Below are 15,222 nucleotides of genomic sequence, written 5' to 3' on the forward strand. Positions count from 1 at the left end.
GTAGAATACGTTAGTTAACTGCAACAGTTGGAAATGAAGCGTTTCAGTATTTTTTTTATAGTTTTTAGGATTCCTTGCCCAAAGGGGACAATTCACAACCCATTACTGAGCCTTCACTATCTGTGTGTTATAATTACAAGGCTGTATCTCTTAAACCGAGATAGTTAAAGAGGTTAAATATTCACAGATTTATTTTATTATTTGTTTATTTCGTAATTTCACAGCTTTACTGTAAAGCGCTTGACATAATCACGAAATAGGTACCTATTTATAAATTAAACATACCTACTGTCCTACCATATCACCGTGATATTGTGTACACAATACTTAGAGACATATAATTATGTACATACTTTAAAACAAAACTTTCGGGACTTCTATGCTATAATATTATTATCTTAGAACCTACTATGTTTTTGTACCTTATTAAAATAAATAAATACAGTTACGTATTTTGTTTCAGTGAATTGCAATATAAATGTGCATTCATTTATATTTTAATAGCTTTATAGTCGATAAATTGCCTCGATGCGGATGTTTTTTCTTTGTTTTAGTATTAAGACTCACGAAATCGTAATATACAAGTACTACGGTACTTATCAATGAAACTAATCGAATATTTATGGGGTTGGTCTTACCATATTTATATATTTATTAGACACTGGGATTCTTTAGTATATTTTTGCGCATCTAATCTATATTATGATAAACAAAAATGAATGACCGAAATGTTGTGTTTATGTATTTATGTACGTAACTTTTGAGCAACTAAACCAGATTGGATAATTCTTTTTTTAACATGTTTATAACTGTCCTGACACGGTTTATATGGGATCGACGGGATCAAAATTCCCTCGGAAATGGCATATAAAATTGTACTATACCCAGACGAAGTCGGGTCAGTCCGTTAAAAGACGACAAATCAAAACCTTTCGTCCGTTGAAGTGTTTAATGTAATCTAATAGGTAGTATGAGTGTGAATACAGCAAGCAAAAGAAAGCTTGAAGAAATCGTAGCAAGTGGAGTCCTTTGGTCTCATAGGAATAAGGGAGTGATTTGTCTTGGTTATAAGGCTTCACAGGACTGACAAAAATATCATTTTAAATTCTACATCAAGTACAAAGCTCGCACTAATATTTTTCCTATTATAAGTAATCTTTATACGTATACATACGGCAATAGTCTTCAGAGGTTTTATAAAATAGACCCAAGCTCTAAGAGCGTATCAAAAGTAATTTGTTTTGAACCAAAAACTGCAAATAAGATTACACGATTTCATTTTTAATCAGCATAAATATCCGTCTATATATATCTTACTATTTATTATCAAATCTTTGATGGAGTAACAAGTTGCATAGATACAAATACTTAGTAATATTGTCCACCGGTATGACAAGTTACATTCATTACTCAAGGCCGGACAACTGGAGCAAAATTCTAAACAAAGGTCATACATATACATACAACTTACCTATGATTTATTGTATGTTAGTGTCACTAAATAGATTAAATAGGGTTTAGAAATAATAATACATTTGCATAAGTACAAAATTTCGTACTTAAATGTACCTAAGCCAAATTCGAAAAATTAAAGGAAAATAAATGTAGAAAAATTTAACCTATGTTTTTCTTGATTAATTTTGGGTAACAGTACCAACTTTACTTAACATATTATGCTTAACGCGTTTTTTTTTATTACACTGCTATATTTTATTGTTGGGAAAACGATTTCGAATTAATATTGAAAATAATATCACCAGGTTACTCATTTGGTAGCTACCATTTTGTATAGTGACGATCTTTATGTTCTTATAATAATTAAAGGAAAAATAATGCAACTTACACTATCCGCAGATATGGCGCTATCACTCAATGATATACCGAAAACGCAGAGGTAACACACAAGTCCACTGATTTTGCGAACCATTTTCACTAACACTTCCTTTTAATCCAACAAATTAAATTAAATAAACAAAATATTTATATTAATTTCGTTTAACAAACGACAAAAAATACCAACGCGAGATTTAAAATTAGTTTTTTATTTTTACAGACTGTGTTCTGTTTTTCGAAATTTGAAATTTATTTTTTTATCGGCGTTAAAGGCGTGCAGCGAAAGGTGCGCGGCCGGTCGCGGTATGGAACGTAACTCGCGAATGTGACGATTTTTGAAAGGCCCGCGTAGGAGGGCTTCGCGCCGATTTCTGTCTACGTTCCATTACAAGCATTGGCTATGAGTAAGATTGGCAAAATAACGCGCTTTGAATGAGCGGCTTAGTGAATTATTTGATTAAATTATATTACTTAAGAGTTTTTTGTAGCTGGTGTATTTTGAAGTACAAATTGATTTATAAATAATTTAATTAATGGCAGAACGTATTTAGTATCAATTATTATGTAATACAGCTAGCGAAAAACAACAATTTTTTAAAAAAAAGTATATAAAATATTCTCAATATGGCATTAAATAAAAGTTTCAAATAGAATCAAACAAAAATATGTTACTTTGGAATAAACTACTAATTCTCTACACATTTAGATTATCGAAATCCGAAAACAAATAAGACGGCTTATCTCCCTATCATAATTCGACGTGCAAATTTTAATTTTACATAATGAATTATTAACACATAATTTAATTTTATTGTCTACTGATTAACAGTAATATAACGAATCGCGGAAAACCGATTTATGTGAATCAAATTGACGTGTGTGTAAATTAAGAAGTGATTGTTGTTGTACAATGTACTTTTTATATTGACACAAGAATATAAATAACGGAGAGTAGTTATTATATTTCATAGCTAAAAGCCAAAGGTAAATGTCCTCACCAATCAGTAAGTATTAGAATTTTATACATTCACGAGCATTAACAGTGTAACGTATTAATAAGATAATATACCTAACTACATTTTTACGTGGTTTCGCCAGTTTCACAGCATTAAAACAAGTCTCAGCAAACGTTTGAAAATTTCATCTATTAAACTATCTAGGTACTGCACTAGACGCATATCCAAAATTGAAAACGCCGACAGTATGTAGGTATCTTCAAACCCTTTTTTGAGTTAAGTATAAATATTACTAATTCGATAAAAGTAGATTCGCATTGTTTTAAAAAAGTCAGTGAAAATTTGTTACCTCTCAACACCTTCAGGCAGTTCAAACAGCTGAAATTTTGTCTCACGATTATTAAAGCGTCTGAATAACTTAACATAGCAATTTGACGCATTGTCACTTTGATATTTGTCAGGCGCTCAAAAATGATTTATTAACAATTAATATAATATTTTGTTGATTATTATAACTCAAAGGGCTAATTGCTTCAGGACTACCATTGAATAGTATGTGTTGTAATTAATTATCACTTAAAATAGTAACATTGACTGGATACTGGAACCTAAAGTTTTAGGTAGTAGTAGTAGATTTTTTGTAGAGCCTGTAGTCTTTGTAGTACCTAAGTACATTATATTCGCAGGTCATTCACCAAATAATAATGTAAATTTTTCGCTTAAGCAATGTTTTTCAGAGTAATGTAGCGCTTAAAGAAGCTTTCTGTATACATTTTTTTTGGAATCCCAATAATCATACGAATACCGACTATTATAACGAAAGTTGCATTTCAAAAAAAAAATAGCAATAATCTATCGTAAAAATCACTCTTGATCAAGAGATATTGCAACGTTAACTATATTGTTAGGATTTGTTATTTCTACACGTCGAATAAAAAAAGCTATGTATGATAAATAGCGCATATAAATGAGTTTGGTCTAGACTGTAACTGGCTATTGCCTAAGTGGGTCAAATAACTTAACACGGTTCTATCTAGTTACACAAACCTGCGCATTGAGTTACGTACTTAAAGGACTATGAACATTTTTAAATGACATTAAAATTTGTAGTTCTATATTATAGTATTAAGCTGAAAAATGTGTTTGTTTTGAATGCGCTAACCTGAGGGACTACTGGTCCAATAGAAATTGTGTTTAGTACTCAATTTATTGAGTAAGGCAGACTGTATATGTATAACAGTCCGAGCAGAAGAATTTGCGAGACGCCGCTAGAGAAATTTAATAATTATTGGTATGGGCTGACAATAGAGCCAAATCTGTCAGTCCAACTTCTTGTATGGTCGAGATTACAATGAACTATTAATAGCTGAAGGCTCTTTTTTACTTGGGGAATGCATTACGCATACCCCTGCACCCTGGATAGAGTGCAGGTTTATGTGGGACTCCCGCCACGTATGCCCCTCACGACCGCTTGGGTCCAGTTGGACCGGTGTACGGCGGGATGACTGCCAAGCATATACCGCAAGTCGCACGCCACACGTTTGCCCAAAATTTAAGAGCACCTCAGAGGGGGGTGCCTCAAATTTGTTTGACATGTTTACATTACACAGCAAGTACAGCTGAAAATCTTCGGTATACAGATGATACGTGCACTGAAGGATTTGAGTTCCATATTTTATAAAACTGAAAAAAGTAAAATAACAATGAAGAAAGATAACCGTCTTGAAGCACGCAGAGTCGAGGTCGCGCCAAGATGAAGACGATTCACCGACACGAACCGACTCCGAAGACAAGATAAAAATCATTGCTTTTAAACAAAATTTGCACCAGAAGAATTTTGTATGGAATGCGAATTAATACAACAGTTGTAGCGCCACGTGTAGTTTGAATCCCTCCTCGGACAAATATCTGTGTGATGAGCACGAGTATCTGTTCTGGGCCTGGTTGTTAATTTTTCCATATAAGTATGTATTTAAAAGTATATTTTTCAGTTATTTTGTTACCATAGTACAAGCTCTGCTTAGTTTGGAATCGAATGACCGTGTATTGTCCAATTATTTTTATTTCAATATAAGGTTATATAGCTAAAAATACTTTGTAGGTTTCCTGTTACATACACGACCTTATTTTTGTTACAAGTACAGGTTGGGGACTGTAATTTTAATTATCATCTACAATCACAAACATAGGTACATCAGGATGAGTAACTTTAAGAAACTCTTTACAAATCTACTTGCCCTTTAAGGAAAATTAAATGGATGATGGATGGACTTGAAGTAAATTGGTAAAAAAATACGGTTATTTATAAATTATTGACTGAAAGTCTTATTATTACCGACAAAAAATACAAATTTTCCATTGTATTCGAAATAATTAATTAAAATTGTCTTGCTTATTAAATAATTAACTTCGACATACTAACGCCATCTATTGGCGATGAGGCGTATAAAACCAAACAAATGTTTCGGGATCGTTAGTGTCTTTAGAGGAGGCTTGGGGGTCACGCGTGCTTAGCAAAATAATACAGTGATTATGAGTACTAAGTGGGATAACGATGAAGAAATACAAAGATTTAGAGAATACTTAAAAATACCTAGCGTTCACCCTGATATTGATTACAGTAAGTAAATATTTTAATACTTTAGGCTAAAGGGGATTTACCCGTTCGTGTATTATTTACTTCAACTTAGACGTTTCGACCGGTTGCGCTCACGCCTGCAGAATGATGGGCCCTAAATACTAATCCAGTTTTAGAAGGCTTTTTTTCTTTTAGACTGATAACCTTTGTATTGCCTTCGTTTTATCTTAGTGAGTTATATTAATTTAAGTACATAAATGTATCTTGCATATACACATAAAATTAGGCATCTTTGTGTGTCCTGCGTATTAAAATAAACTGTCACAAAAGATTTTGTTAGAGAGATTTGCTTAATAAAAATCAGGGTTTTTTTAATATCTGTTAAACAATAGCACTTTTTTATCTCAATAGCAGCTAGACCAAATCGTAATTGGGATAATTACGTTATCAATACCTCTCTAAGTTCTCCGAAACGGTAGAATATATACGATTGATAACTTTTAAACTCTCGCGTTGCATGTTTAATGTATAATAGAATACGGGAATTAACGCGAACACGCATTTTACCTTAAAATGTCTAACGTTTCGGCGCAGGTTGCACTCGTCGTGGTTGCAGGCTGACTCCGCCGGCGACCGTTCCCGTATTCTATTATACATTATATACTATTGAGCTCTATTTATATATTACTGTCTATTTCCTAATAATAAAGAAAGAATGACAGGAAAACTATTGAAAAAACAATGTTATATCCCTGATTTGGTATAGGTACATAAATAAATTACATAATGTCCTCATCCTTGTTCAATTTATTATCATACATAATTGTTATTCTCTTGCTACTACTTTAAAACAGTCATATTTATTTAAAAACGTTTTTTTTTTCAGAAGAGACAGAAATGTCAGACTTTTTAGCGACTTCTTTGCTATTTTAGTGCTAAATAGATTTCAAATCTATATAATATTTCTGAAATGATTATTTTTCTTATAAATAAATGCTGGGGGAGCACAGTCTACCACAACTTTAACATCTTAACGAATAAACCGGTTTAGATAACATTTGACGATGCCATAGTTAAGCGTAAAATAAGAACAATATGGGAAAATGTTGTCTTCTTTTCCTTAGAAGTCTCGTCTCCATACCTAACCTGCCGCGCCGTCGCATCTTGGCTTTACGTCGTCAGCAGCTTTTTATTTCAAAGAAACATTATTTTATTAACCCTTCCCACTGCTGAGCAAAAGACGCCCCTAAAAAATCCACTGATTTCATTATTTGTCTTACGACAATCCTCCCGACTAGATTCCAAGTCGTCGCACTAACTTTTTGTGGCCTCTGCCTTCTAAATAAAGCCGACATCAAGCAACAGTGTTGGCGTGCGGAACAATTTCAAAAAATCATTTATTTCGTAAAGTTCGAAAAAAGTACTTGAAATAATCATAATTAATTTGAAATAGTTATACTCGTATATTGTATTTTTTGAAAAGCTGGTTGCTTGTGAAAAGTTTAGAAGGTTCAAAGGCTTCTAAAGAAAAGAAGACAGAATACTTCATCATTCTATATTAACGCGTGCTTGTATATGTATTTTTAAGATCCTCATCTCAATTTAATAAGTAAACTTTTTCTATTGGACAGATGACTGTGTAAAGTTCCTGAAGAAACAAGCAAGAGAACTAGATCTGCCTGTAGCGGTGTACGAGCTGGTGGCCAGGAAGCCGGTGGTGGTGATCACGTGGGAGGGAGTTCACAAACAACTACCTTCTATACTGCTCAACTCTCATATGGATGTGGTACCTGTGTATGAGGTAAGGCAACCTGACGTAATGGTGTTTACTAACTCTATATGAGTGATGGTAGCGACGATTTACTTATTGAAAGGACAGGTAATAATATAAGTGATATTTCTCCAATTAACTAGTTAAAAGATAAGAAAAGACTTTTGTTTTAAGTAAAGTTGGTAGCTGGAAGTCGAAGGAATGCGAATTCCAAATATATTTTTATTTATTTTGTTAATAGTGTATTTTTGACGACATAAAGATAGTATCGGCACCAAGATAAATAAAAGAACTAGTTAATATGTAGGTACTGGCGGGTATGCTTGCGAAAAAAAGTATCATCTAATAAGGTACCTGCGGGTATTAAGGCCTGTCGTTGTTTGTTGTTGTTATAATGTTCTTCGTTCAAATTGGTTAAAAGACGATTCAGACGTAGTTTCTATGTAAAAAGGGATAACAAACACACATAAAGGATCAAATTAAAAATCTCTGAAAAAATATCGCAAATAATTACGACATACAATAGAAGAGGTTTTTTTCGGCAAAACTAAGTTTTAAAAAGAGTACATTTTCCTACGAAATTTTCATTGCATTTCCTTGTAAAGAGATAGAGTTGGAAATTCTATTTTGTCTAAGCATTGCATGTTTTGTCTATAAAAGATAACAGTATCGTGACATACTAATCCCTTGACAGTGTAATAAAACTGATAATATGATTCAACATGTGTTAATGACAGACAAACATTGACATTATCTAAGATCTAATACAATAACATAAATTATCATCTATCTTTCTATTTAAATAGCTATAAACTGTTCTTGAGCAATGAGCAGACTATAGCAGCTATCAACTATCAACAACTAAGTAGCTATGGAGAAATTTTATTATGCATGAAAAATTGATCATTAGCTCGATTCTCTACTACTATCGACTACCGACACCTCGCTAGCTATCGAGAAATTTTACACAAAAATCTGTTCAGCGCCTCTACCGGGTTCCGTAAGAACTATTTTGACTTTTATTACAACTATTTCTAGGACAGACCCGCACTATTCGATAGTACCGCGTGTAGAAAACATTGTTAATAATTACTTTTTGTGGGATTTGTACCGTAATGGGAGCCTCAACAAAGCCGTAGCTCTATCGGAAAACGGCAAATAAATGAATTTGCGTCATAGCACAAACATAATATTATTATATTCTTCCGATTGCTCATATCTTTTAACTTATATTTCCTTCAGATCGATCTGATACTGGCTAAAATAAAAGCCATACAAAGCCGTTGCTCTACCGGCAAACGGCAAATAAATGAATTTGCGTCATAGCATAATCATAATATTATTATATTCTTCCGATTGCTCAATTGATCATATCTTTTAACATATAAGTATTTCCTTCAGATCTATCTGATACTGGACAGTGGACAATAATAAAAGCCATACAATGCGTATTAAATGCAGACTAAAGATAAAATCTCCCTCAATCACAATGCTATCATCAACTTTAGCTGTAAATACACGTCATTTCATTTCTGAGAAGAAAATATAGTATAATTATAATAATATAAAGTTAATTTTATAATTATTATTAATCCGTTCTTGAAATCTAAAGCCGCTGCCACATAATTTCAGTTACAAGGTCTTGATTATTTTCTCACTTAACTCCTCACTTTTTCCTTAAACCTTAGCGCCCGAAAGATATTTAAAAACATCGTTTCCCTTTTCTAACCAGCTAACTTATGGAAGGTTTGTTTGATTACATATTTAAGCCGCTTGGTGAAAGGCTTACAAAAAAGGTAATTTGGCGAAAATGTCAATTTAAGTCTTGACAACTTAACTGCAATTGGGATTTTGATGAAGTGAACGCGTAATTAGTTGAACACTGTATAAGACGCAATTTTTTATCTACACATGGGGTGCTGTAAAAGCAGATAAAATATGACAGATATATATCGGATAGGATATGACGCGCTCAAGTCCGCCTATCTATAGATTTTGTATGATGCCCAAATTTGATGTAAGAGATAGTCTTACCTATATAAAATTTCAGGAACACTGGACTCACCCCCCCTTTGCTGCCGTCATCTCAAAAGATGGGTTGATCTACGCGAGGGGTGTTCAAGACATGAAGTGCATCGGCATGATGCATCTGGAAGCTGTCAGGAGACTCAAGAATGCTGGAGTCAGGCTTAAAAGGACTGTGCATATTAGTTTTGTCCCAGGTAAGTTGTAAGGTAATAGTGGAATTTATTGCTTTTTGATAATTGTGTTTATGGTTTCGAATTGAGGTAGTAACATAGTAGGTATTGAAATTGGACAAAGACAGCGTTTTAACAAATGATGTGTGCGGTGATGAAATGTTAAAATTACTGGAACAGCGATTAAATACAAAAGAAATATTTTAAATTTTTAATTAGCTGACATCGAATTAAATAATTTCTTCATAATATTATAATTAAATCATTTGTGAGGTTATTGCTCTTGGTACTTTGACTTTAAGACGTAAGGAGAAGCCTTTGACGTCGTATTTTGCTGTCAAAAAGTCAAGATTAAACAAAGCAAGTAGAACTTTGGTCGACAATATCCTACTCATATTAAAATTAAAGTTTGTAAGAGAATGAATGTATGTATGAATGTCTGTATGTTACTTTTTCTACTAAGTAAACAACTAAGCAGATTTATGATTAAGCTTGGTACAATAATAGCTTCGAACTTATATTAACATTTTGGATATTTTTCACTCCGGGAAACCTTTTAATGCCGACGCCATCACGAGTAGAAGCAAATAAAAATAACATAAACTTGTCATTTAAATATAGAGAATTACTATAGGTGCTTATGCTTAATATTAATTTTCAGAGGTATGTTCATGTTTACTATGTGTTTTCAGACGAAGAAATAGGTGGAGTAGACGGTATGCGTGCGTTTGCAGCTTCAAAAGAGTTCAAGAAACTCAACATCGGTTTTGAGCTAGACGAGAGCGGACCAAATCCAAAACCTAATGAAATTTATGTTTTCTATGGAGAAAGAACATCGAGACGTAAGTATTTTTAGTTCTGGCTACTTACAATTTTATAAACAACCACTATTTGTAAATTAATATATTGATTTCAAAACAATCTTGTGAATCAATATTTAAGAATAATTTCGACAACAGTCACCCGGTACTAGAACCTATTGCAATAGTCTTGTTTCAGGCAACTTAGAGTAATGCTTTTAAGAACAACTTTAGTTATATTAACTGAATTCTAAAATTCAATGTTTAAGCACCTGATATAATGATCTGGGCTTTATCGTCAAATAAACTACTCTGCCCCGGTTTCTGAGGTACATTTAGCGGTAGTTTATCTATACAACAGCGTTTAAGCTGATAATACATAAACATGACAGTTTGAATAGATAAACTACCGCAAAAGGTGCCTCAGAAAACGCATTAGCGATGACAATTCTCGTTACGCGTGGTTTGACTCCCTCACTTTAATAAGCGTGTCTACCCTATTACGAATAGTGTAATAGACATTATTCTTCTTCTAAAGCATAATTAAAAAAATAGCAACAAATAATAATTAGCTATAAAACTGCTAAATAAGACACTTAGCTATATCTTGATTGGCGCGCCACCGTTACACTTCACTGACGAAACAATTAATCTTTGCCCAACGCGAATTTATAAACTAATTATACTTAAGAAACTGCACCACTTATTTCTAAATGAAATTGTTTGAACCTAGATTAAGAAATGACTATTATAAATGCTATACTGTCATATAATAAACATGAAAGTTTATGATTAATAGATGCTTGTAAAATTTTTACACAGTAAAATGCTTTTGGAGGGCGTAAATGGGAGGATTGGAAAAAAAAGGTGGAGGCCTTTGCCCAGTAGTGGGACAGTACTTGTTGCTTTTATAACGAAGTCCTGTCAACCCTTTTGCCATTGCTGATTGATTCTTGGGCTTGATCTAAAAGTACTTATACAAATAATGATAGTATGTAGCAAGAAGCAGGGCTAAATCTATAAAAACTTGCTTTTGACTCATTTATTTTTTAATTCTTCCCCAATTTCTCCCCCACGTTAAATCGATGATTTGCAAATACAACCAAATGCGAATACGGCCAAATAATAATACACATTTCTCTCACGAGAGGGGGAGAAGGAGAGTTTAAAAAAAATAACAAAGTACCTGAAATAGCCTATGGTGGACTACATACTTATTATACAAAATCCTGATATATGTGCCTAAAAATACAACAAAAATTGCCCACTTACCAAAAATAAACCAGTGACGGACTCACAATATCACTAGAACAAAATACATAAATAATAATTCTAGATAGCTATCAACATTTTGCTCTATAAAACGAAATCCTTATGAAAGCGTCTGAAGATAACAATCTGTTTAGCAACGACACTCATAAATCCTAGAGCCTTCCTATTTATGAAACAACAAGCGACATGAGAAAACGTTTCGCAACACCCTTTGTAATTAGCTACAATAGCTACAGTACTAATTGTCGTGAATGTGTGACACGGCAGTAGAAATTAAACTGTTATGTAAAAGTGCATCTGCACTGCAATTTTGATGTAGCAATGGATTCGTAAACGTAGCGGTGATAGCTTTTGTGTCCCACGCAGGTGATCGACAGTTCAAATCTAGAGTGATTGTTTCAAGTTGTATGTTTGTATTAGAAATAATAACTTGATTCCACGATGAAGGAAAACTTCCTGGTGAAATCTTACATACCCGAGAGTTTCTTTAAACAGCTCTTAAAGAAAGTAGCGCTCTCAACCCGTACGATTCCAACGTGATTGACTCGGGGCCTGACTTCACTTTAATTCTAGGAGGATACTTTACCCGCATATGATATAGGATATTAGGAAAAGACAAGGAGTTAAAAAAAAAAGGTGTTTTATTATGTTTAATGTAAAACGCACCTATGTTTTGTATTTGTGGTAGAAATCGTCGTAACGTGCAGGGGGGAGCCCGGGCATGGATCGTTATTAATCGCAGGTGGAGCTCGCACTGCCGGAGAAAAGGTTCGTGGCCAAATGATTTCTATTATCTGTTATAATAATACTCTATGCTACAATATGTATCTCGCTTATCCCTCCAACGAGGCTGAAAAGCTTGTGCTATCTTAGTAACATAGACTTATAGTTTATTTTATGTACCTGATATACATAGTAAATACACAAAAGAAGTACCTAACTAATTTACATTTTCAAGTATGACATTAAGTTTCACAGTTATTGTTACTATTTATTGATTTAGAATAGATACATTCAATCACGCCTATCAAAGGGGTAGGTAGAAACCAAAGAACATCTCTTGGTACGATCCTTACGAATTTCCCATCCATTGAATCAGATTTTCTATCAAAATACCTATAAGTAAACTTAATTTATTATTTACTTTTCATTACACATACTTATTACCTAAAGCATAATAAATTATATTTAGACTATTTCATGTTTTCAGTTACACTACATAATAGACAAGTTCATGACGCTGCGTGCTCAGGAGAAGAAGAAAGTGGACGAAGGTACCTGGTTCGGTGACGTCACTACAATTAACCTGACGCAAATTGAGGTAATTGTTGTATTTCGAACCTGAACAATCAACCAAAAATACTAGTTGTCGATAAAATAATAACTTAATTTGTCAGCCATAAAAAAAACTATCTCTCTCCCTGCTCTATGTAAGCTAAGTACCCAACCCGCACTTAGTCAGCGTGGTGGCTCAAGGCCTAACCCCTCCCTTGGTCGGAAGAAGACTATTGCCCAGCAGTGGAACAGAAACGGGTGAAAAAACAAAAACATAATTTAATATAGGGTGATATTATTTTGTTCCAGGGTGGTATTCAAATCAACGTGTTACCAGAGAAACTGTCAGTATCATTCGATATAAGAATCGCAGCCGATATAGATCATGAAGAATTTGAAAATATGGTAAGAGAAACGATTTAAATTTTCTATAGATACAACGAAAAATTTTTACACCGATTCACGTCTTTGGTTACAACACCAAATTTTCAGCGATTTTTAGTACCTAAATGATCATGGTAAGACGGTAGAATTAAGTCATATAATAAAAAAAAACCCGGTCTCAAGTATTTTTCTCTTTTAATAAAAGCACTTTTACTGATAATACCAAACAAAACAATTGATGAAGAATATTACCGTTTTCTTTTAACTTATATTTTTTTAAGCATTTATTTGTCTACTATCTGACTACTGACCTAATAGTAAATGACGATAAAGTCAAGAATGTTACATGTCTATCCAAGAGACACCCATTTATTTTGCTTTTGGAAGTTCTGAGATCTTTCTGGGCAAATATTTCAGATATCAAGATGGTGCAAAGAAGCTGGAGATGATGTGACATTTGAATACGTCGTCAAGAACCCACAGATAAAGAGCACAATACTGAATGATAAATTGACTTTCTGGACCGCCCTGGAGAAGGCAGTCAACGATATGTAAGTCATTTTTAAAAACAAAATGCATTGAAGAACATCTTTTTGTTTCGCTTTTATTTACCTTCAAGGTAAATGTCGGCAGCTCCACATGGAATACTACTTTGGTAGTTATGGTCCATTTCTCCTACACTATCTAAGGCCTTAGATAGGTTTAGGACAATATCATAGATTTCATTCCTTATTGTTGAAGATAATGAAAGAATAGAAGCTTTGAACGTGTATAATGGTTTATAAAAAAACAACAACATTTGTTGTAAGAAGCATTTTTTTCGGCTCCCGGGGATATCCCAAAGCACCGCTGCGGCAACTTTATCCATACTGTTATGTTAAACTTTTATCTTATTCCAGGGGCTTCACAATCAACCCAGTAATCTGTCCAGGAGCAACTGATGCCCGGTACGTTCGTCAGCAAGGCATCCCTGCCATCAACTTCTCCCCCCTCGTCAGCTCTCCCTTACTCGCTCACGCACATGACGAGTGCCTACATGTCGACGTGTATAAGAAAGGGATAGATATAATGGAGAGAGCTGTACAAGCTGTTGCTAATGTGCCCAACTAGGCTGTCGTTAATCGTAATGTTTATAAAACGTAAATGTTTTATATGTATCGTGATGTTTAATCTGTTTCAAAAAGGAGGAGGTTTGCAATTCATCGCAAATTTCTCAAATTCTTTTTTACAGCCGGTCGGTACTAAAATATATCTTTAAATATACGAGTAGTTCTTGCAAAATACGCTATATCTGATATAAATTATTTTTTTATTATTTATTAATTCTGTATCTATAATAAGTCATACAAACATAGGAGAGTGTAGGTTCACCATAAGAATTTACCATAATGTAGTTTCAGTATTAATTATTATATGATTTATAGTTTTCTATTCAAGAGTTACACATATGAGGTGTTGAACTATAACTTGGACAGTGGTTCACAGTGGTTAACTTGAACAGCACGTAAATTACTTAGCCCGGTTTCTGAGGTATATTAAGCCGTAGTTTATCTATTCAATAGCGTTTTTTATTTGAATTTAAACGCTTTTGAAAAGATAAACTACCGCTAAATATACCTACCTCAGAAACCGTTTCTCGACAAAGTTAGGTCTATTAAATCAGCCTAGCCTTTCTTCCAACTAAGTTGGAGTCGGCTTTCGGTCTCACCAGATGCAGCTGAATACCAGTATTTTACATGGACCAACAGTCTATCGAACCACCACAACCCAGTTACGTGGGTTATAATACGATAGCCCCTGTGGTTGTCACACTTTCAAGCTTCTGACTACTAATAACGACTGTCAAAGATCTTTGAATAGGACAGCCATTTAGATTGTAGATTGATTGTTTATTAAAAAGACTCATCAAAATGAATGGAAAACTGAAAGTATGTTAACTAGATAAGTTAAGTAAGACATTTAAGAAGGTAATTTATAAAGTTACAGCTGCATTGATAACATTGTTATTCAATAATGAGATCTTATCTTTTTGATCAAATTCTAACATTTTAGACCAGTGGAACAGTATTGTATTCGTATGTTATGAGGAATAAATATTTAAAACACAACTATTGTGGTTTTATTTCCCTTACCAAAAACTAAGGAGATTGTAATA

General features: G+C 33.5%; 2 protein-coding genes across 2 annotated transcripts in view; one reads left to right on the forward strand and one right to left on the reverse strand.

Annotated features, from left to right (window-relative positions):
• The window catches only part of Obp73a (Odorant-binding protein 73a), a 35,640-nt gene extending 33,465 nt beyond the window's left edge, over nt 1-2,175 (reverse strand). The window contains exon 1 of the mRNA XM_076114760.1: nt 1,844-2,175. Coding sequence (XP_075970875.1) covers nt 1,844-1,927 — 84 coding nt within the window. The 5' untranslated portion in view covers nt 1,928-2,175. The remainder of the gene's footprint in view (nt 1-1,843) is intronic.
• Nucleotides 2,176-5,258: 3,083 nt separating this feature from the next.
• Nucleotides 5,259-15,175, forward strand: LOC142973162 (aminoacylase-1-like). The gene is made up of 9 exons (XM_076114761.1): nt 5,259-5,409; nt 6,999-7,168; nt 9,189-9,360; nt 10,029-10,178; nt 12,097-12,176; nt 12,619-12,729; nt 12,993-13,088; nt 13,485-13,618; nt 13,967-15,175. Exons 1-9 carry the CDS (start codon nt 5,322-5,324, stop codon nt 14,175-14,177), a joined length of 1,212 nt encoding a protein of 403 aa, XP_075970876.1. The 5' UTR covers nt 5,259-5,321; the 3' UTR covers nt 14,178-15,175.
• The last annotated feature ends 47 nt before the right edge of the window (nt 15,176-15,222 follow it).

Source organism: Anticarsia gemmatalis, chromosome 5, assembly GCF_050436995.1.
Source record: "Anticarsia gemmatalis isolate Benzon Research Colony breed Stoneville strain chromosome 5, ilAntGemm2 primary, whole genome shotgun sequence".
NCBI lineage: Eukaryota > Metazoa > Arthropoda > Insecta > Lepidoptera > Erebidae > Anticarsia > Anticarsia gemmatalis.

Coding starts and splice junctions, on each gene's coding strand:
- LOC142973162 (XM_076114761.1), top strand. CDS start 5,322: ATGAGTACTAAGTGGGATAACGATGAAGAAATACAAAGATTTAGAGAA. Junction 13,089..13,484: donor ATGAAGAATTTGAAAATATG/GTAAGAGAAACG, acceptor CAAATATTTCAG/ATATCAAGATGGTGCAAAGA. Junction 13,619..13,966: donor GAGAAGGCAGTCAACGATAT/GTAAGTCATTTT, acceptor ATCTTATTCCAG/GGGCTTCACAATCAACCCAG.